Genomic DNA, 23,835 nt, shown 5'->3' on the forward strand with positions numbered 1-23,835 from the left:
GTATATATATCGTTATGATGAGCCTGTTGCCACATTGTATATACCAGTGTAGTGTTGCACACTTTAAGATCAAGGTGTGGTGTTCACAGTGGTGTGGGGGTGGGGGAGGGCATTAATTATACAGAGGTACATGGGAGCTACCCTTGCTTAACTAGGGAAGCTGTTGGATTGCTATTCTTGTGGTGCCTTGATCGGGTGGCACTCTTGCATACCTGTTTTCAAAATTGTATTAGCGTATCCCTGCCCTTTATGGAGGTGTGCTACGTTTGACAGATGTTCTTTAAAGATGTTTCGTAGATTATATTATGACACATGCAATGGTGTAGCATGGAGCAGAAGGACGCAGCCGGTGCCTGCAATTCCCTAAACGGTGAACTTCCGATCTCAACAGCATCATTTGAGACTCACCATGGTGAGAAAGGGAAAATCAGAGGGAATGCCATGGCCTGCTGTCATGTATTTTACACTGGCTTATTACATAAGCAATGTCAGATGCCTGTGAACAGGTAGTCCACCAACTTTCTTAGCCAGGGTGTGATGCAAAGCATGAGGAGAAAAGAAACAATTTGAGGGGGGGGCGGGCGGCGGTGGGAGAGAGATTTTCATAGGCTGGCCACCCTTTCTCCCCTGGAAACTGGGTGGCTGGCATTTGAAAATAGAATGCAGGGAGGCACCTCAGCCATGCACGCTCTGCCCATTTGTACCAGGCATTAAGTGGTCTAATCAGCAGTTCTTAAAGGGACTGTTGAGGCCGCTCAAAAAATGGTCAAAGATATTTAGAATTTTTTTTGTGGGGTCAGGAGAAGCAGGAGTGCTCCCTCCTGGACTCACAGAAAAAAACCTCCAACCCGCCACCCCCCCCCCCCCCGCCCACCGCCCCGGTAATTGCCTCCCTCCTCCCCAGATCTGACCTACCATTTGGCTTGGCATGTAGAGTTGGCCAATTTGCAATCCTTCGACAACTGGCAAGCTCCAACATGGTGCCCATTTGGCATCCATAGCTTGCTGGTGGCATTTAAAAGAGGCCTGAACCAGAAGATGTTTGGGGCTTCTAAACCCCGGCTCTGGGTGGGCAGCATATTGGCTTCACCAACTTTATGCCCATTTCGGGTGAAAGATGAAGATCGCCCCAAGAACCTTCAAGATAAAATCCGGATGGAAACATTTGCAGGGCTGTGGGGAAAGAGCAGGGGAGTGGGACTAATTGGATAGTTCTTTCAAAGAGCTGACCCAGGCACGATGACCTTCTTCTGTGTTGTATGATCCTATCATCCTTTGATAAAATCCGGATGCAATAAGCATCTTCAATGTGAGGCTGACACAAGAGTTTAAAAAAAAATCTCAGGTGTTGGAAATCTGAAATAAAAACAGGAAATTCTGGAAACATCAACAGGTAAGGCAGCATCTGAGGAGAAAACAGACAAATTAAAGTTAGTTCCACCGCTGAGGTTCTTATTACTTTTGCATAATATTTTACCTTAAAAGAGGGGGTCTGTAGTCCAAGAAAAGCTTTGTTTGAACCTGATTGTAATAAAAGAAATAACTTGCATTTATTAGTGTCTTTCATGACCTCAGGATGCCCCAAAGCGCTTTACAGCCAATGAAGTACTTTTTGAAGTGTAGTCGCTGTCCTAATGTACGAAATGTCACTTTGACAGCCTGATGCCATACCAGTTGAACTGTGATTTAATTTAATTGTCCAGAAGTTTGGATAAACTCACATTCACAGTGTCATTCTGTGATGAAACAACAATATTTTGTTTTTTATTTTGATTTTTACATGACATAAATAATGTAACACAAAAGGCTTAATTTGTCCATTTTAAACAAAATCTGTTGCATCACAACTACTTTCGAGTAATAACTAATTGGAAATAAATGACACTTTTGAATGTAAGTTGAAAAATGAGGTCCCATGCATAAACTGATCGACTGGCTGTTGTGAAACTCAAGAATTTGACAGCTGAAGCACCTTAAACATCCTGAATACACAACGGAGTGATAACCGACCGAGAGCTGGCGGTCTCTGTTTCACTCAGTACCCTCTGCGGATTCACGCTTATCCTACAAACGAAGCGTTTAGATTTCCCGGCTCACTGCATGTAGCAATAAACTTTTCCTGTTCGGAGAGAAGCCTTAACATATATAAAGAAACGAGCGAACGAACTTGAAATAGAAACCTTTGTATCGAATAAAACCTCTGTGCAATAATACGTTCGCTTTTACTTATGCGCATCTTTTATTGTGATGTTTTATTTTCTTTCACCGAATTGTATTCATTTTAAGTTTCCTCGCCTCCAGCGAATCGATCACAAACGGCTTTGCCGCCGGGCCCCACTTCCAATAGAGGCATTGCCCTTTTAAGAGAGAGATCTTTTTCATCTGGTAACTGACGTCAGGACAGTTTTTTAAAAAAAATATTCATGCCTTACGAGTCAATTTCACGCAATGTTTCCTGGGCGACAGATTTCCCGAAAAAAAAGAGCAGAGGCAAAGATCACAGGGGGACTGAAATGTTTGGAAACAGAGTGATCGCCTTGTGTTAAGAGAAGCCGAGGGGGGCAGAAGGAGGAGAAGAAAGTTTTTTTTTGTTCTTGAGGACAAGCTGATAATGAGCGAGCCCAGAGCCAGCGCCTGCCCCGAGGAGCCCGAGAAGTGAAGAGAGACACAGAGAGAGAGAGAGACAAACACAGAGAGAGACACAGGGAGAGAGAGAGAGAGAGAGAAGCGCTGTGAATGAATGAAGGAGGAGAGATCGCAGCGTGAGCACGGGATATAAACAGTGCAGAGAGCAACGGGCAGTTTTGCGAGCCTCTGACAGCCCCTTTTTACTGATAATAAACAAGGTGTGCTCAGATCTTCAGATTATGGCGGTGAAGACGTCTGCACAGGGCACGGGAGTGTTGCTGATAACAGCCAACGTCGGATCCCTGTTTGAAGATGTAAGTCTGCCTCTTGTTTTTTTTTTAAACAGTGGGCTCGAGGTTTGGTGTGTGTTTCTGGTGTGTGTTTCACTGTCCCTCCCTCTCCCTCCGAGGCTGGATATTGTAGCCTATTGATTCGATACACTGTATCTAACAGGCCTAGGGTTTTGTTGCGGATCGCAAGCTGGCGGGCTCTCTCCGGCACTTGTGTCCCTGAATCAGGAGCTGGAGGTCGGACTGTGCTCGGCAGCTCGGTCACCCCTCTCCTCTCCTCGCCACCAGTCGGAGTGTTTCAGTAGCAGAGACAACGAAGTAACGCGTCGCCTTGTCACGGTGATGTTGGACCGGCGTCAGTGTCAGGTTATAAAGTCCGGGAAGCCAATTGCACAAAGACTTTTAGTATAATGTGCACTTGTAGGTCATGCACTAAACGTAGAGAAATCGTCCACGATGATGCACTGAGTGTACTTTAGACATGGGACTTTGAAGAAAGACCGAATTATATTCTTTCAACTCGTGGCCAGTGCAGAATGATCTCCACTTTGATCAGGTCAGGGCCGGGAGGGGCGAGATTCCCCTTCTGGTGGGTATCACATGAGGTGGGCAGCATGAGTGCAGACCCCTCACTGACAGTCCGACAGACTGCCTGAGGCTGTCCCCTGGTTATTCGCCCTTAGCTGCCCATCCTGCTCACAGACTCTTCCCGAGTACACCGAGAAGGGGAGGAAATTGCATGGGGAAAGAGCAAGGGAGTGGGACTAATTGGACTGCTCTTGTGCCGGCACAGGCACGATGGGCCGAATAGCCTTCTATGATTCTAATTAATCCCACATCCCATTTTATCAGGAGTGCCCCACTTCTCGCAAAGACGAGCGAGGAGTTTTCCCGCGGTGTTTAAAGTACGATGAGTATATCAATATTGTATGGGACTTTTAACCGAATCACCGAATCCCTTTGGAAAGTTACACCAAAATCTAAAGTATAATTCAAATTTTTAATTCTGGGAAATGACCTCATTAAAATGTGTCTGTACCTTTTTAGAGTTCTGTTTTCTGGCTTTCACTAGTAACAATGCACAAACAATTATATGTAGAGACTCTTGTGTGAAAGAATAATGAATTTTGAGAAGTTCTCAGCACTTGACAGGGTTAATTAATCCTATTTGTCAAAAAAGCAAAATACTGCAGATGCTGGAAATCTGAAATAAAAACAGAAAATGCTGGAAACACTCAGCAGGTCGGGCAGCATCTGTGGAGGGAGAAGCGTGGGGTTAACGTTTCAGGTCAATGAACTTTGGGTTTCAACTAAAGGTCATCGATCTGGAACGTTAACTATATGTTTGTCTGTCCAGAGATGCTGCCTGACCTGCTGAGTGTTACCAGCATTTTCTGTGTTTATTTTTAATTTAATTTGTCTTGGGTTAGAACACTCCAGTAGGAAAAGTGAACATGGTTAACAATTGGGCCGGGACTGTTTTCAGAGTAAATGGGAAGGTGACACTCTTCGGGGAGCTCACACATCACTTTGTTCTGGTAGTCTGCATTCAGAGCTGAAAAGCGATATAGTTATATAAGTAACACAGAAGTAACTTTGGGGTTGTTATGTCTACTTGGCTCAGTTGATAGTACTCTATCCCCTGAGCTAGCAGATGATCTGTTTAAAGCCCCTGTAGGCTTTGGGCACATAATCCGGACTGATATTCTACTGCAGTAGAGGGAGTGCTGCACTGTCTGAGATACTGTCCCTTTGATGAGACATTAAACTGAGGTCCCATCTGCCTATTCAGGTGGACGTTGAAACCCCATGGCATTACTTGACGATGAACAAGTAGTTCTCATGGTGTCCTGGGCCAACATTCCTTCCTGAGCCAACAGCATTAAAAATCATTCCTCCCGTTGCTGCTTGTGGGATCTTGCTGTGTGCAAGAATGGCTGTTTGCCAGCACTTCCAAAAGTAATTAATTGGTGTGTGAAGTGCTTTAAAATGTTTCAGGGAGATGAGAAAAGATGCTGCATAATTGCAAATCTTTCTTTTTGTGGAATGATCCAGAATTCTATATTTTAAAGCATGATTACCAAGAGAGGAGGGAAATTCTGCCTTAACACAACATTCAATCTTATCACAACCGTTATTCAGTTGATTGTTTACCTTTTACCACAGTAATTGGGAAAGGATAAACTGTCTTAACAGTTGTGTTAATTAGCCTTGCAAAATTGGGAAAGAGATGGATTTTTGTACAGTAACATTTTTTGTTAAAATTAATCATGTAAAAAAATCTGCAGGAAATGTTTTACCTCTAAGGTACAGTAGCAGATTCCACAGGTCAGAAATCCTGCATTTCTGAGGATTTAAATGTTCAGGCTGCATGTTCTTCACATTAGTAGTAACTTTGATGCAGTCGCTTAATACTTAACCGTGGGGATGTCCAAATAAAGAATGAGCATTCTAATGCTTTGCTCTATGAAACTCTTACTGTTATGAATGAGACTGATCCCAGAGCAATAATTCAAAAGTAGATTATCCACAGCATTTGGGATAAACGGCGCACAATTTAATGTCCTGTGCAACTGCAATGCTGTCACTGGTGCTACGTGAGTAGAAATACCAGTAACAGGAAGTAACTCTGTGACCTATGAAGTAACTCATAGACCTGTGATGCTTGCCTTCCCCACAAAAAAGTATAAAGCCAGAAGTAAAATTATATATATAAGTAAATGGATCACCTAAATACCTAAAGCACAATATGAGAGCTAGGTCTGAGAGAGAATATATTCTGTTTTAAGCCTGGCTAATTGGGCAAAGCAAAATAATTTCACTGACTTTAAAAAGGAAAGCTTTGAAAATATCTGTAGATAAGTTTGAACAAGAATTTTCCGTGCAACTTTTTTGGTGTGACCCTAGTTTGTTTGAGAATACAACTCGTGATATTAATCCAGTTTGGTCTTTAATTGTGGTACTGTGAGGGAGAGGTCTCTGTTACACTGTAGTACGGTAGCATCATTTCATTTCACTCCAGTCAAATTGTAGTTTATCAGAGAGCTACAGTTCATGGGTGATTATTTAAAAACTTTCTTGAAGTTTTCTTTTGTGATCACGTCATGTTTGAGCCAGTGACACCCTTGTGTTAGATACGTATAATACAATTGGGATTAACTATTTAGTCAATATGATTAATGTTTAAGTTGGTGTTTTCTTTTATTCATAATGTATGTTTGACCATGAAATTGCAGGAAGCCAATTTCTATAACTTAGTTTTGTTAAAACTGTTGTTAGTCTTTTTGTCTGTTTTTAAATATGTAGTCAATGTTGTACAAGAATTTTCCTGACAGAAGCCACATCCATCAGCCTTTGCACTCTCGCCTCTGAGTCAGTAGGTTGTGGGTTCAAGTCCCACTCCAGAGACTTGAGCACACTAGGCTGACGCTCCAGTGCAGTACTGTTGGAGGTGCCGTCTTGGGACGTTAAACTGAGGCTTTGTATGCCCTCGAAGGTGGACTTAAAAGATCCTATGGCACTATTTGAAGAACAGCAGGGGAGTTTTCCATGGGGTCCTGGCCAATATTTATCCCTCAATTGACCTCACTAAAACAGATTATCTGGTCATTAACTCATTGCTGTTTGTGGGACCTTGATGTGTGCAAATTGGCTGCCGCATTTCCTACATTACAACAGTGACTACACTTCGAAAAATATTTAATTGGCCATAAAGCACTTTGGGGCATCCTAAGGTCATAAAAGACACTATATAAATGCAAATTCTTTCTGTCTTTCTTTATTGCATCTGTTATGCTTGGCCCCGAGGCCTCTGCCGCAGCTTGCCTTTGGTGTGCTGAATTTTGTCAGGTGAAACTGCTGCTCTTGTGCGGAAGCACTGCTGAGAATTCAGCTCATGTGTCTGCGGACACGTGTGATTTCACTGAGCAGCGCTTGGGTTTGAGTTATGGGCTGTACCTGTGGTCGTTGCCCATTTTCTAAGTAGCGATTTGGTGATGAGCACAGCAAAAAAAGATATTGGAAATAATGCTGAATAAATGCATAACATTCAACTGTTTTTCTTTAAGGAAAATAACTATATGCCTGAACTACACCTAGAAAAAATAATGGCAATTGAATTGTTGTGTATGCATTGTAATGAACAAATGCCACTTGCTCCTCCGTTAGACTAATTCATTTCCAAAGCACGGGTCCCTCTGACTGCAATGCTGTGTAGTATGCAATGGTCCCTTATGTGAAGCACATTGCTTATTTCTTCCTTTTTTAAAACAGAAAAACCATATAAACTTCCTTTCAATAATGTATTCCACTCCATATAAACTGTTACTGCATAGCACCCAAAGCTAAGGTGACATAAAGACACTGGTGTATTTGTAATAGTTTCTCATACTCATACGCGTAGCTCATCAATATAAATGCATGCAACTGGTGAAAATTGGATTAGTACTGAAGAATTGCACAAATATCTTGGACTGTTGCAACAGGATGATTATCCAACACTTATATTGGTCAAATAGACTTGCAGCATAGGGTGCAGCGTGAGTTGCACTCCGTGGTGTAATATACTGGTTGAACATACTCAAATTAAAAGAGATAATTGTTAATCCACTATAAGTTACTGTGTACTTGGATGATATGGCATTGCACTGTACCTACACAATCTATGTATGGAAAAAGAAAATCAATAAATTGCATATTTTTGGAGGCACAGCAAGAAAATAAACCCGGATTGTTACCTATTTATAAATGTCTCTATCCAGCATCTCCAGATGCTACATACCAGATAAGGATAATTGCTTCCAAATATCACTGACCTGCTTTGGTGCTGAAACCACAACAAATTTAGTGTGGTGAACTGAAAGAGACAATGATGTTTCAGCAAACGGTTACAGTATGACAAGCATTACCCAAGCAAATCGGTTATGGCAGTAATGTGCACTACGTGGAAGGACAAGCACCAAGTGCAGTTTCAATAAGCCCTTTGTTTTCTAAGCAACTTTAGGAAAATTGTTTAAACTCTCTTTTCTAAATACAGTTTTGATGAACAGGTTCAGGATGTGTGTGCATGTATGCATATAACATACTAATTGAAAATCTTTGAAGAATTAAGAGACTGATTTTCCAAATGTAACAGTGAGATTAAAGATATTTGGCCCACTGGGTGTTGTAACTCTTACATTACTTGCATGGACTCAGTGACAGGTTCAATGCAGTAGTCTAAATGCATGGCTTTTAAATGGTTGTTGCAGTGGAGCAGAGTACCCCAAGTTGTGATTTATTCAGCCTTGGTTCAGTGGTAGCACACCTGCGTCTAAGTCAGGGGGTTGAGGCTTCAAGCCCCTCTCCAGACACTTGAGGACATAATCTAGGCTCACACTTTACTGCAGTACTGAGGGAATGCTGCAGTGTCAGAGGTTCAGTATTTTGGATGAGACATTAAACCACAGCCCTATCTGCCCTCTCAAGTGGATGTAAAGGATCATATGGCACCATTCGAAGAAGAGCAGGGGAGTTCTCTTGGTGCCCTGGCCAAGATTTATCCATTAACTAACATCACTAAAAACAGATTATTTGATTATTTATCTCATTGCTGTTTGTGGGACCTTGCTATGCACAAATTGGCTGCTGTGTTTCTCTGCATTACAACAGTGACTACACGTCAAATGTACTTTGTTTACTGTGAAGTGTTTTGGGATGTTCTGAGGTCATGAAAGGCTAGGTAAATGCAAGTTTTTTTTCTTTCCAATTCGGACGCCAGGTGGCACAGTACATTGGCATGTGGTTACAGAGCGGTGGGTCACGGCACCTCCCTGCACAGCAAGCTCCAATTTTCAATCGTGCTGTCATGGGGAGGTGCAGAGCATAGGCCAAGTGATTCCCCACATTGAGGGAAGGAAATTAGAGGACACATTACTCTTCATAGCAGTCAGCCAGCCAGCCCATGAATTGTAAATAGGAGAGTCTTGGGAGACCTCTCAAGCAGAAGATGGTTTAGGGAGACCCAAGGAAGGAGAAGACACTTTATGAAAGGCAGGGCAAAAGAAATTGAAATAAAAGCATAAGATGCTGGAAGTACAGGTCAGGTCCACCAGCACTTGCAACGAGAAAAGATAATTTAACGCTGGGTAGGAATCCTTCATCAGAACCCCTGAAAAAGTGAATTATATTTCAACAGAAATATACCATTGTTCAAACTTTAAACAGAGCTATAAATGAAACATTTGGTAGGTTGGAATGTAAAATCCCCTAAAGAATGCACTGATATTTGTACTGTATGCTGCTGTAGGAGTTCGCTGCGACTATTTGGAAGCAGTGTTGCTGTGGGTGGATGTTAACTATACCATCCTGCATCGATAATCATAGACAGAAATTCTCAGAGTCCTATTCTAGTCCCTTTTGTCTACCAGGTAGAAGAGTGACAATAAGTGCCAAGTGACAACAGTAAGATCTCACTTCGATTTGATAAGGGTTCCTTGGAGACATGTCCCATACAAGACTTTTTGCGACGAATGCATTACAAAAGTATGTCACATTCTAGAGTAACTACTACAATGGCATTTAATAAATACATCGCTCACTCAGAGGGAGCTAGTAACATTTGCATCTGACCTGTGCAACAATCGAAGGATAATAAGGGAGCTTCCCAAATGATTAAGACCGTGAGCCGAACAAAGAAGGCTCTAGGTTTGATTCCTGGTCTGTGTTTAGTTAGCTGGCCTCACCTGGGGTGGTAGTTGGGCTCAGAACCTCTTGGCTTGAGGGAGGAATATCAGCGAGGGTTCTTGATCCTGATTGCCACTCTGCTGGAAATTGAATGAGGACAGCATTGAGCTGCGCAGTGATACCCCTGCAGTCAAATATGTTGCTCAACTGAGGTATGACAACTTGGGCAAAGTACCAGAAGGCAACTGGGCATCTGTGGAAATGTATCCCAGCAAAAAATTAACACCTTCAGGAGAGGAGATGGCGAGAGGGGAGGAGAGGGGGAGAAAATGGGTCGGGATAAAAAGGGGAGCACAAAAAAAATGGTACATGTTTACATGGGATAATGTATAATACATCAACAATAACTTGCAATAATATAATGCCTTTAACAAAGAAAAAAAAGTCTCAAGGCGCTTCATGGAGGTGAAAGGAAAAAATGGATGTTGAGTCAAAGAGGAGAGTGCGTTGAAAAGACAGAGGGCTTTAGGGAAGGAATTCCAGAGCGTAGGGCCTAGGTAGCTAAAGATATAGCTACCTGTGGTGGGGTGAAGGGAGGGGGAAATGCACAAGAGTCTGGAGTCAGAGGAATGGAGAGTTTGGGTGGGAGGGAGTTGTAATGTTGGAGGAGGTAACGGGGGGGGGAGGGGGTTGAAACACAAGGATAAGAATTTTAATTTTGAGGTGTTGGGGGACTGGGAGGCAATATTGGTCAACAAGGACAAGGATGATGAGCAAGCAGAACTTGGTACAGGGTATAGCATATGGGCAGCAGAGTTTTGGATGAGCTAAAGTTTACACAGGGTGGAGGATGGAAGACCAGCCAGGAGAATTGGAGTAATTGAATCTGAGGCGACAGAGCCATGGTTTCAATGGTAGATGGGCTCATGTTGCGGCGGATGCGAGTGATGTTATGGAGGTGGATGTGGTTTATAAAATGATATCTGAGGTGAGACAAATAGAAATACTCTGCAAAGAGCTTGAGAAAGATAAATGGCCTAGGGTCTGACAGAACCTAGCAGAAACTCTTTCCAATGAATTGTTCTCCCCATCCCCAGTCAATAGGGAGAAATGAGATCCCTTCAGTACAAATTTGTTTCTGTAACAAACTGGTCTTGGCTGAAGTTTTATTACAGTCAAGAAAGGAACTAAAACCTCAGTGAGGTAAACCCCTGGTAAGAACCACTTTACTGTTGCTGCTGGTCTGTAATACTGAAGTTGAGCTGTATGTGGAATCTGATACACATGTAGCTCAAAGAATAACTCAAGAGCGGTAAATCTTAACATGTGTTTTTCGGGATTTGGGAGCTGTGGGCTTATTATGCTGCATCTTTATTTGAAGATGTGGAGTGTGTGACTAGGTCAAATAACATTTTTGCTTTCGTGTTGGGTAAATCTGGCAACCAAATGCGAGATATGAGGGAGCAGTGCCATTCGTGCTATAGAGGGGTTGAGAAAATTTAAGAATGTAAGTGATTGTGTTACTGATTTCAGTGATGTATGAAGCCTAGTAAGAAATTATGTAAAAGTTGTGGAAGTGTTTTCTTTATGGATAGAGCATGGCAGAGACTTCTGATGCAATGTTTCCTTGTAGGAAAGTAAACCAAGAAGGCAGGAAGTGCAAAATTGGGTTAGTCTGAATTGGAACATGACCACAGAATCTATCTTGTTTTACTCTATGTGTGAACACACATATTATAAAAATAGAAATCGTAAAGTTATCTGACTGAACAGCCTGGTGGGTGCCACAAGTCAACATTCCCACTTGTCCTGCGTGTAGAAAGTGACCAGTTCTTATTCAAAAATCTTTATAATGGAATATCTGGGCACGATCTGAGGGTTTAGAACTTTAACAATGTTAAAGCATTGGCTTCTTTTGGGTTGAATCTAATTTTCATTATTTCAAATGTGTTATTAGCCTCTCCTTTCAGTCACTGTCGGTTTAAGTACTCATTTTGTTAAAGGTTTGTTACACACAACAGCCTAGAAATTACTGTTGTCAATATTAATACAGTTAACACATTACTATGATGTACCCCTGGCTGCAAGTATGAACTTGTTAATTTTAAATGATATAAAGCCTCTGCTATAATAGTAGACAAAGGGCTGATCATTCACTGATATCACTAACAGTAATTTCTAGGCATATGTTTTGCACCTGGATAATTTCCAATTTCTGCCCATGGACTATAAATAGATAGACTGCAAATTCAGTATAATTACATTATACTGGCATTTTTTTGGCATGACAAGGCATTTCCTCCCAGCAGTAAAGACACCCTTGTCTGAAAAAATATACTGAGGATGTTTCATAGCAGCTGAAAACTCCCTCACCCCCTTTCCTCCAATAAAGTAAGTTTGTATAGTACTAATACTGGGGTCAAGTCATGAGTGTTTATGCACGTTTACTATAGTAGTTATTCTTCTACCATTTAGTGAACTGTGACTTGTATTTTGTTTGTGTGTATTGTTTATATTACTGGTGAAAAGTATCTAAAGCACAGAGACATGGACCACACCATATCAATCAAGTGGAAAAGAGGAACATGACTCGGCTTAAAACTGTATAGAGTGGCTGTTTATGTTACGTCATACCATGAAGCTGGTGCCACCACCAGTGAGATATTGATATGATGTGTCACTATGACGATGATCTCACAGATTTCTTTCCATGCTTTCCTCTTATTCCACTTTAAGCAGAGTCTCACACTCTCACTGCCAGGGATCTTATAATAAATGTGGATGGCCTAAGCAACCTTCGGCTGCACCTTGCTGTTCACCTAAAGTGTGACTTCATTTCACAGCCAGTTGTACAGTAGTGACAGGCCTGGCCCTCATACAGTTGTTTATTGTGGCTTGGTTTTACTTATTATATATATAGATATATATATCTAATGTGTGTGTGTAAAACATATATGACAGCAACATATAACATTTTGTATGCTGATTTCAAAGTTTAGAAGATGATTTATTAATAACACGAGTAACTTGAAAGAATCAAAAGTAACACATTAAAAAAATTGAATTCCGTCAGCAATGCACCACCCAGCCTCCCCTTGTAATAGACTGAAAGACGGACAGATTAAGGTAAATCATCAAATATATTGTTATCCCTCTTGTACGCACGGTGGAAAAGATGGAAATAATGGGAAGGGAGGCAAGAGAAGTCTAATTCTACAAAAGACTGGCAAACTTGCCATACTGGCAAAGTGCCACACACACAGGTTAATAAAAAACCCTATCTCCGTTGATTGGGGCAATTGCTCGCTGATAGTTCCCAATGAGTCACTCCGGATATATGAAGGGATAGGTTCTGGACTTCCTCCTATTTGAAGCTCCAGGGTCTGCCATACTGAAGTGGCAGCATATGGATGCTACCCCTCCCCGACACCTGACCAATGTGGGTCTGAACGTTAAGGCCTGTTCTGGAAAACAATGTAATCGCTAAAGTAGGAGAAATTCCTTGAAGGCACTGTTAGCTTCAGAGATTGCTGTTGACAACAGACGTATAGTTATCCTGCTATTGATGCCACAATCTGATACAAAGGAAGCAGCCTCCAGTATTCCAGCAGCATCACCCACCCAAATTTTCTAGGGTCTTGCAATCTGCTATTGGATTAATTACTTTCTATATATCCAGAACTAGTTCTGTGACATCTGTGTCCTTGTGGAGAACGAAACCACACAGCAACACAGAACTGGCTCCTCATCCACTCCCAGGCTCTGCAGTGAAACTTTCAATCTTCATGCATCATTTCAAATAGAAAACAATTCGCTGCTCAGGGTGCAGTCTCCTCTATGTTGAGAAGATTAAATGCAGATTAGGTGACTGCTTTGCCGAACGCCTTCATTCTATCCGCACATGCAACCCCAAGTTAACAGTGGCTCGCCCCAATTCTTACTCTGACCTCCCTGTCATTGGGCTCATACACTATTCCAATGAAGGTCAACTCTGGTTTCGTGAACAATACCTCATCTGCAACTTTCTGGTCTGAACATTGAGTTTAGTAACTTCAGATTTTTGCTCTCTTTCAAACCCATTTTAATTACACACCTGACCTCCAGACTTTCTAGTTTTCCATTTCTCGCATCACTTCCATTTTCTCGTTTTCTCGCAGGCCTCCCACTTCCTTCACTATTTTCACACCCTTCCTCTCTTTAATGTCTTAATGTTTCTGTTGATTACTTAATTGTAATGATCTGTTATATCATTTCATTCATGATTTCTCTCTGGGTTTGTCTGTGTGTTTTATCATTAAAATATAACCCCCTTCCCCTTTTTTGATTGTTTTAATATGCCTGTCCATCTCTTATTTTTCAGTTTTGAGGAAGGGTCCATACCCGAAATGTTAACTTGCCTCCATAGACACTGAGTGACCCACTGTGTGTTTCCAGTATTTTCTGCGTTTGTTTGAGCAACCGTTTTTTTGATACCTTTACCTGAATCAAGATTGACCCCTCCCACAGAACCATGTAAATTAAGCGAAGCATATAGGGGGTGGATGTCCATGGGGTTCTCCCACTGGGCCGTAGAAACCCCAGTCAAACAGTGTGAATGGTGTTTACGGCTTTTTTCCAGGGTTTCTGCCGCTCTTCTGCTGAAGTTATGGTGGCCGAGCGGGAGAATCCCTGTGGAAATTCACCCTCATAATGGTCCCTACATTACTTTAAACACTAGACAAATGAAAACAAGAGTTGTTTAAGATTGAAATTTGAAGCATAGCAGCAGGTAGATATATTGGAGCTTAAACACACTATACAACAGAGTAGAAGGGTGCAGGTTCATGTCTGTGACCTCCCATAAAGCGAACTTTCGATTCTAACAGTCTCGTCAGCTTTTTATTGAGTAGGGCAGGTGTGTCCTTACAGAGAGGAAGGGAGGGAAATGGAGGATACCTTGGCCTGGCCATGTGCCTTAATCCGCTTATACATCGCAGCACCAGTTTTGGGAGACTGGTTCTCTAATGGCCTCCCATTCCTCTCTCCGTTTACATTTCCATCTGGAGCCATTCTGTATCAGGCAGAAGAGGAGCTGGAGATTGTGGTGATAGTTTGCAAATTGCCAGTGAACCTGGTTGTAGTTTGTAAATTGCTAGTGACTCTGGCGGTGGTTTGTAAGTTCCAAGTGAATCTCCACTGCTGTCAGAACAGGTAATTCAGGTAGTTAGATTTTATTTTACTGCAGCCGACAGTGAGAGAATTGTGCATTTGCTGTTGGATGTAGATTTTAAATGTAGAAGCTCTTTTAAAGGAGATGGTGGCAAGCAACATGGGCAGAGGCTTGGGGTTTAGTGTCTATAGTGATGAGATCCAGAAGAGAACAAAAAAATTGATTTATAGCACTGTACTAGCAGCAAGGAACGGCACTGCATTTTCTGGGCGAAAGCAGGGCTAACGTCTGGAATCACATTCTTTGCTGTTTGCTGCAGTACCCCTTGCCTTTGAAAAACCCTTTCAATTTTCATACAGTATGAAGAAAGGAGCAGAGGTTGTGTATCTGGATTATTTACTTAATTGATTCTATAGAAATGCATTTTGAATGTCCTGCATTTATTTTTTTTAAAAAGTCATATTTTTCTTCTCCAAACTCACGCTGCAAATGCCTATTTTCCAGGCACTAAGCACAGGAAAACAAGGCCAGGTCGAACCTCAGGTGCTGTGCGTGGACTTCCGGGGGTTTCCCCGAGGAGTTTGGAGTTCCTGCACTCTAGAATAGGCACAAGCATTGAAATAGCGTGCAAATGAGGTTGGAGTGATGTCACTGTGTCTCCTGCCTCATTTTCCTGGGCCTCTTCCTGGACGAGGCCCAAACAGAGCGGTGCACACTGTTGGTGTGCCTTATTGCTCGTGCCCATTTCCCTTAGATTGGAGGATCTAACGGGGGCTGGCAAAAAGCACACGGTGGCACTGTAAAGGCTTTTATTCCGGGCCAACAGGATGACCTTGGGGCTGAAGGCCATCAGCCTGCTGCTCTTGGCCTCTCAAGCCTGCAGCTGTGATCAATTTTTCCCTACCTTCTGGGTACAAACCCTGAAAATGCTGATGACCTCAACCCAGAAGCAGAGATGGGCTCAGGTCAGATGGAGTGCACATCAGGTGTGCTCCACATGCTCAGACAAGGGAAAGAGGGGAGGACAATTGGCCTGACAGGTTGGTCATTTTTCTTGTAATCTGAAAGCTGCTAAGAGACAAACATACATCTTCTCGACACAAAGTGTGAGAACAATACAAATACCAGTGAAGGATGAGAAAAATCCACACAACTGCTTCAAAGGAATTGAATGGAAAAAATGAGATATACGAGTTCCATCAATAAAACAAAACCAGTGATGCCAAAGTGAAATCGAAAGCAACTACATGTAACCATGTAAGTTGTAAGAGTGATGATGGAACTCCAACGGTGAATTTTTGGCTAGTTGTTGTTTCGCACTGCTATCTTCAGAGCAGTGTACATAATGCTGTGTTTAATGTTCTATGGATCCTTACTCTTGCCCGCTCATAATTTTTAAAACAATGCAGTTTAAGCCTAGTTGTTGTGAATTTTTTCCATTTTTGTAACATTGTATAATATCTAGCATTAGCATTAGCTGCACATATGCTAAGTTTAAAGAAAGATCCTTTGAATTTGGATTTGAAGAAGAAGATGGGAGTTCTCTCGGTGTCCTGGCCAACATCTGAACCTTAACCAACACCGCCAAAAACATTTATTTCATTGCTGCTTGTGGGACCTTACTGTGTGCAAATTGGCTGTCGTGCTTGACTACAAAACAGTGACCACACTTCAAAAATAATTAATTGGCCACGAATTGCTTTGGGATATCCTGAGTCCGTGGAAGGTACAAGTTCTTTATTTTATTTCAGTTTCTTAAGATCCAGACCCATAATGTCCCGGAATTTGCTGTCAAAATGATGATGAGGCTAATGGCACTCACCATTATTTATGCACAAATTGCACAGCAACTTCGGGTGAGGGAAGATGCGCGGTTAAATGTGGAAATCCAAAAGTTGCTGTCAGAGTTGCGCTGCTCTGCTGTTAACTTTGTGAAAATGGGGTTTCGCTGCCTGCCTTAAATGCATTGAATGACGTGAAGTTGCTGTATTTGTGCGTTAGGTCCGAACTAAATTCACCACAGAAAGTTAAGTCAAGTCATTTCAAGTACCCATTTAACATTGTGATAAGTATTAATTACTGCCAGTCAACCTCCCTGGCACTGAAAATTAACTATTACGAGTGTGGAGTCTCATTCCTTCAGCTTTTAATTGTTGTTGGAGATTTTTTTTAAAAATGTAAAATTAAAATGTTCTTTTACTTTTTCTTTCAGTCTTTTTTTCTCTCTCTCTCTGAATCCAGTCTTTCTTATCCTTCCCTTATTTTGCTTTCTGTACCTGATTTGACATTGAATTCACCATTCTAACTTACACTTCCTTTTTCAGTCCTCGTGCTGTTAAATTCAAAATCCTTCAATCTGATTGGTTAAGTAGATGCACAGTTGCTTGCCCTGTTCACACAGATCCCAGATGCCCTGTAGAGGGCGGCGCGCCGTTTCCATCTCGCACTGCCAGCAACTTGCAGGGCAAAATATAACGGAGGTTAAACGGACAAGGGCAAGTCTAGCTGGTTCGTTGACCAGCTACAGCAAATTATGGGCCGTAGTGCTGTAACAATAAACATAACAATTCTGAAGGTTTGCGGCATGTTTAGCTTTGCACTAACGGACATCTCAGATTGTGCCTTTTCTGTTTAACTGATATGCAGGAGTATTTATTGCATGGGATATGACATTACTGCCCGCAGTGCCAAGGGGGCGTCGAGGGACCTGCAATGTAATTGTAGTTTCACCTGCTGGGTTTGGAGATACTGCACGACATCTTATTGACTTACTGGCAAATCATTTCTGTTCTTGTTTTACTAATAAAAATTTTGGGGGTTAAATTCGATAACCCCCGAATTTGGATGCTGGGGTTATGGTGTGCCATTAACCCCTGCCCGGTCATTGCGATGTAGGCAGCATGTAACATTCGTGCTGCTTGGTCATTTACCTGATTCCTGCGAGCAGTCAGGTCTAGCTGCGATGTTGAGTGGCTGCTCACCAACTGCGGGGCCCCGATATTGCATGAGTAGCTTGTACCACTTAAAGGCAGCCTGCACCTCTTAAAGGCAGCCTGCATCTCTTATTTGTAAAATATAAGATATGGGTCCGCATGGAGATCAGATATCGCACACATAAATCACAGATGCAGGTCACGTCCCTATGCTTACAAACTGTTGAGATTTGCTAAAACACTGAATAAAAGTTGCACACTATTAAATCCCACATCCTCCAATCTGCATGCCAGACCTCACCAAACCTCACCAATCTGCCGATTTGAGTTTGTACCGAGCCTGCAAGAGAGCGTGCACCAAGGTTCTCTGCTGATGAACTAGAGGCCTTGGTGCAAGAGGTGGACAGAAGGAGCGGCATCCTATATTCGCAGGGGGGCAAGAGGCCCTCCAGACATATGCTCCTGAGGCAGTGGAAGGCAGTAGGGGATGAAGTCAATGCCAGGCGCATAGCACCATGAACATGGATGTAGTGCAGGAAGAAGTTCAATGCTTTCACACGAGTGGCCAAGGTGAGTGAGGTCAACTGTCAAGTGGCGTCTCCTACCAACTACACCACTTGCCACATCCACTGCTCCACACACTACACCCCCCCATCACCCACATACCAACAAACTCTTTCCATCAGTACTCAACTCTTCCAATCACATGCTTCCTCTCACCCTCACACATTACCACTGTTGCAAGCCATACACCCACAACTCATAGGTCACACACACTGGCAGCTATTCAACCATGACGGGCACATCACCCAAACATCTTGCAGGACACTCACCGACACACGTCCCGCTTTCTTGCAGGAGAAGGTGGCACATAACAAGAGGCAGCAAGTGGCAGTGGCTCCATGGAACATGAACCGGCTGTCCTCTCTCAGGTTGACAGCATTCCTGTCCCACCCCTGCCACTCTGCCAGTGCCCTTGCTGTTGCCTGTCAGCTAGCCGGCCCACTCCCCGTAGAGTATTGAAACTTTATTATCGGAACATAGGAACATAGGCAAATAGGAACAGGACTAGGCCATTTAGCCCCTCGAGCCTGTTCCGCCATTCAATGAGATCATGGTTGATCTGTGACCTAACTCCATATACCCGCCTTAGCCCCATATCCCTTAAAACCTTTGGTTAACAAAAATCTATCAACCTCAGACTTAAAATTAACAATTGAGCTAGCATCAACTGCCATTTACGGAAGAGCGTTCCAAACTTCTACCACCCTTTGTGTGTAGAAGCATTTCCTGACTTCACTTCTGCAAGTCCTGGCTCTAATTTTTAGGCTATGTCCCCTAGTCCCAGTATTCAAGCATAGGAGAGCTCCAAAAACAGGTACAAATGCATCAGCAGCCACAAGCAATAATCCAGCAACTAATCTGTAAAACCTGCATGATCCCTTTAAATAGCGCTGGTGGGGGGTACGCTGTTTACGACCTGTTCAGCTGTGCGAGGTTCAGACAGTGCGTTGGCTGGAATGTTGAGTTCCAAAATCGTATTTGTCCCTTTAAATCAGCGTTGCACACTGATCTAATGCATAGTCTCCCTACTTTACATGCTGCTGGCGTTCGTTATCTGCGCATGCGTAAACGCCTTTACCAAGATGGCGTCTGGTGAACGTCACGCTAGAAGCGTGCGTGCTCATTCCAGATGCCATTTTAGGTCCTTAGGAGGCTGCGTAGTGCCTACAAAACACATGCTACACGGCCCAATTTATAGCCCATAATCTGCAAAGAGAGCTCACTGATTTCCTTTGGACCGGTGATGTTGTTTGATATCTGTTAGAATAGGGGATATCTGGGAGTGTGTCAGTATTCACAGGGCTCCCTGGGAGTGTGCCAGTATTTGTAAGGAATCCCTGGGAATATGTCACTATTCGTAGGGAGTCCCTGGGAATATGTGAATATTTGCAGGGGATCCTTGGGAATGTGCCAATAATTCATGGAGATTCCCCAGGAGTGTGCCAATATTTGTAGGGGGTACTTGGAGATGGGTCAATATTTGCAAGGGGTCCGTGGGAGTGCATCAATATTTGCAGAGGGTCCTAATACAGAAAAAATGGAAAACCATTGATTTATTGAATGGCAATCTCTGGGAGCCCCATGTTTAGTACAACAGCTGGAATTTCCTCGATCCAACTTACGCTGAAATTACCCCAAAATTTACGCCAATCCTGTCAATGACAACTTACAGTGAAATTTCCTGAGAATCTCATCAGCGGACGCTGGAACGTGAAAACCTAGTGTAAAAGAGTGGCACTTAGCATAAACAATCACGGGCCAATGAAAGTGTATAACATATGCCATCTTCCTTCTTTAAGTCCCTCCATAAAAAAGCATTCAAAGCTTTCAGAAAATGCAGTGCAGATCTCAGTGAGGAGAAAGAAAAAAAATTGCTAAATGGGGTTTTGGCAGACGTAACTCGGAAGCGATGCAAATGATCGAGGAAATTCGCACGTAGCCAGGTTCTGGTGTAAAATTCCTTCTGGTGTAAAATTCCTGCACTGAAAATTCCAAGGAAATTCCAGGCCAATATCCTTCAATCTGCCATTTTTATTTTAAATATTAGGAACAGGAGTAGGCCATCCAGCCCCTCAAGCCTGTTCCGCCATTCAATTAGATCATGGCTGATCTGTACCTCCACTCCATTTACTCACCTTTGATCCATATCTTTTGACAGTCTTGCCCAATAAAAATCTGTCGATCTCAGTCTTGAAAATAATCTTTTTACTACTGCAAATAACTGTGTCTAATTTTGTTACAACGGGAGTGCTATTTAATTAGCGAAGTAAAGGAGGTTAAACTAATCCTTACTGAATAGTACCAATTTTTGGAGCTGATGAGATAGCATCATCATATAGAGATGCAACAGACCTGATTTTCCTATAGTAAAGTGGGCCTGCCCACTCCTGAAGTTTTGTGTTTAAACAGGATAAGCTCCAGATATATTGGTTAAAATGCAAATGTAGTTCTTACATTTCAAAGAATTCAGGGGCACTATTTGCCTAAAACTTCCAGGGCGCTGACCTTGCATGAGAAGGTTAGGGACTGAATTATTCTCATTGCGTTCTCTTGGCCTTTTATCTCACTGAAGTATTGTCTTTCCAAAACAATTTCAGATTTTACATTGAAGACCTTCGTAAAATTTAACAGAAAATCCCCACTAGCTTAATATCTTCACTGTGGCCTAATCATAAACTTTATCCACCAATCGCTGTGCCTTCACTCTGGATGCAGTGTAAGCTATAAAACGATCAAGCACAACACTGAAATCCTTTTGCCAGGCAGACAGAGTGATAGTGCCAAGACTGTGTTCAACTTTGATTAATTTAAACAGCACTACAGTGCTTGGAACATCAAAACATAAACTCATCTTCCTTCGCAAGAGAAATAGAAAAAAAAACAATAAACATTTTATTAAGCACTGGGCACAATTCAGATACTTAAGTGCGGGGAACATGAACTGTACACTTAAAAGCAATTTATTTTGTTCAATAAACAGGAATCTATTTCACAACAGGAAAGTGCTTTTGTTTCTAACATTGTCCAGAGTCTCATTATCCTATATAACCCTCTGACTGAATCTGGCTGTATCCTTCTCCAATTTGTGGTGAATTCAGCCACGTCTGTACGATCACTTCTGCACTGAAGCAAGCTCTGAAAGTAACAGAAATATCACTCTTCCCCTTGTGTCCGGTACTGATTAAAAATGTGCTTTTGGCACTGACACCCACGTGTGACGGGTCTTCTGCCTTTACTCTCCAATCAGCTAAAATAGCAAAACAGTAAAAGAAGTTCATTAGTTTCACCAAACATTTGATGGACTATGGACTTTGATAAACAGGGCTAGCCTGCGAACAGTCTCCAAACAGACAGTAAGGAACAGTTGTGGTCTGAGGGATCATAGAATCACAGAATGGTTACAGCTCAGTAGGAGGCCATTTGGCCCATCAAGCTCCTTGTAAGAGCAATCCGGTTAGTCCCATTCTCCCATTCTTTCCCCATAGCCCTGCAATTTTTTTCCCTTCAAGTATTTATCCAATTCCTTTTTGAAAGCCACAAATGAATCTGCTTCCACCACCCTTTCAGGCAGCGCATTCCAGATCATAACTACTTGCTGCATAAAAAAGTTTTCCCTCATGTTGTCTTTGGTTCTTTTGCCAATCACCTTAAATCTGTGTCCTCAGGTTCTCAATCCTTCCGCCAATGGGAATAGTTTCTCTTTATTTACTTTTTCTAAACCCTTCATGATTTTGAACACTTCAATCAAATCTCCTTTTAACCTTCTCTGCTCTAAGGAGAACAACCACAGCTTCTCCAGCCTATCCACGTAACTGAAGTCCCTTGTCCCTGGAATCATTCTAGTAAATCTTTTCTGCACCCTCTCTAAGGCCTTCATATCTTTCCTAATGTGCGGTGCCCAGAATTGGACAAAATACTCCAGTTGTGGCCGAACCAGTGTTTTATAAAGGTTCAACATAACTTCCTTGCTTCCTTACACTATGGGCTCGAATTTAGCAGGCCTGCGGGTTCCCAGCGGGTGGTCCTCCGGGAGCGTGGTCAACACGCTCGGCGAAATTAGTGGGTTGCCCACGCGATCGTAGCAGGCAACACACTAATAGGAATCAATTACCTGCTCCTCCGGGGTCCACGGCGCTGGTCTGTGCGTCGGGCAGGCTGCACATGCGCAGTACGATCTGTCAGCTGGAGGCTCTCTAGTTAAAGGGGCAGTCCTCCACTGACAGATGCTGCAACCAATGGGACAAATTGCAGCATGGAGCAGCCCAGGGGGAAGGCTGCTCCCAGTTTAATGATGCCTCACCCCAGGTATCATCAGATGGGGTGAGGAGGAGGGGGAGGACACAGATCTTCCCCCCGGCGGGCGGGAGGAAGCGGCCTGCCTCTGCCACCAAGAAGGCCTGGCTCGAGGTGGCAGAGGGGGTCACCTGCGCCACCAACATATCGCCCACCTGCATACAGTGCAGGAGGCGCTGCAATGACCGCAGTAGGTCAGCCACAGTGAGAACACGAAGTCTTTCCCCTACACTCCGTCTGCCACAACACTGCCCCCACCCCACATCTCCTTCGGCACCGCCAACACTACTCTGTCACATCACCCTTCATACCCACTCAAACCCCATCCTTATCTTACCTCCACCTACTCACCTCGCCAGTACTCATCCTGCCACTAACACGCGACCCAATCCTCATACAATCTCATTGCTCCATCCCATACTCAACCTCTCGTGCATCTCCCTCACGGCCAGCCTCACTCAACCTGCCACCACCTGTGCTGCAGCCACAGGGCATGCATCACATATGTGCAGTAGGCAGCGTAAGGCAAACGTGTCGTGAGCATGAAGGGGGTGCACAAGAGTGTCGGAGGGTTTGCCATGGGTGTTACCTATATTGAATTTCAGAGCAACAAACAGCACACATTATATTGGCACCACCACTGCCATGTCTCCGCGAATCCTGTCTGTTGTGTCCAATAATGCCCGCTCCTGGGTATCACTATGAGGACCCACCACTGATGCCACCCATCGTGTTACTGCAGAGTAGGTGCAGGTGTATTTGCAGGGCTCTTCCACGCAGACGACTTAGAGACATCGGCGGTGTAGCCGGCTGCACCCTGGAAGGATGCGGAGGAGAAGTTGTGGAGGGCAGTGGTGACTTTGACAGCGACAGGTAAGCAGTTGGTGCTGGGGCCAGCCAGGAGCAGCTCGGCATGAAAGAGGCTGCAGATCTCCACGACTACATGTCGAGCGAATCTGCGCCTCCCTGTGCACTGCTGCTCGGAGAGGTCCGGGGAGCTGCGCCTCGGTCTGTGGACCCTGCGACGAGGGTAGTGCCCTCTGCGATGCGTCTCTCCCTGCGGTAGCCCTCCCTCCTGCTGTGCAGGTGGGCGTGCAACAACACCGTGTTGGGGGGCTCCACGTCTCTGCGGCGGACGGCGTGGACTGTGAGGCTGCTGGGGCTGGTCATGCTGTTCGTCCTCCGAGGGTGTCCACGCACCACCCATCTGGCAGGTGTTGGTCTGAGGGGTTGTGCAGGGTAGGTGGGTGGTTCCTCGCACTAGGGCTGCGGTTTCGTGTCAGTCTGTCCTCTGGCTTGGCGGGGGCTGGTGGAG

The 23,835-nt window shown here is 43.6% G+C and overlaps 1 protein-coding gene across 1 annotated transcript in view; it reads left to right on the top strand.

Annotated features, from left to right (window-relative positions):
- Positions 1-2,415: 2,415 nt before the first annotated feature.
- inpp5a (inositol polyphosphate-5-phosphatase A) overlaps positions 2,416-23,835 on the top strand; it is a 471,549-nt gene continuing 450,129 nt past the window's right edge. The window contains exon 1 of the mRNA XM_068002421.1: positions 2,416-2,942. Within this exon, the coding sequence (XP_067858522.1) occupies positions 2,868-2,942 (75 nt within the window). The 5' untranslated portion in view covers positions 2,416-2,867. The remainder of the gene's footprint in view (positions 2,943-23,835) is intronic.

This window comes from Heptranchias perlo, chromosome 21 (genome assembly GCF_035084215.1).
Source record: "Heptranchias perlo isolate sHepPer1 chromosome 21, sHepPer1.hap1, whole genome shotgun sequence".
NCBI lineage: Eukaryota > Metazoa > Chordata > Chondrichthyes > Hexanchiformes > Hexanchidae > Heptranchias > Heptranchias perlo.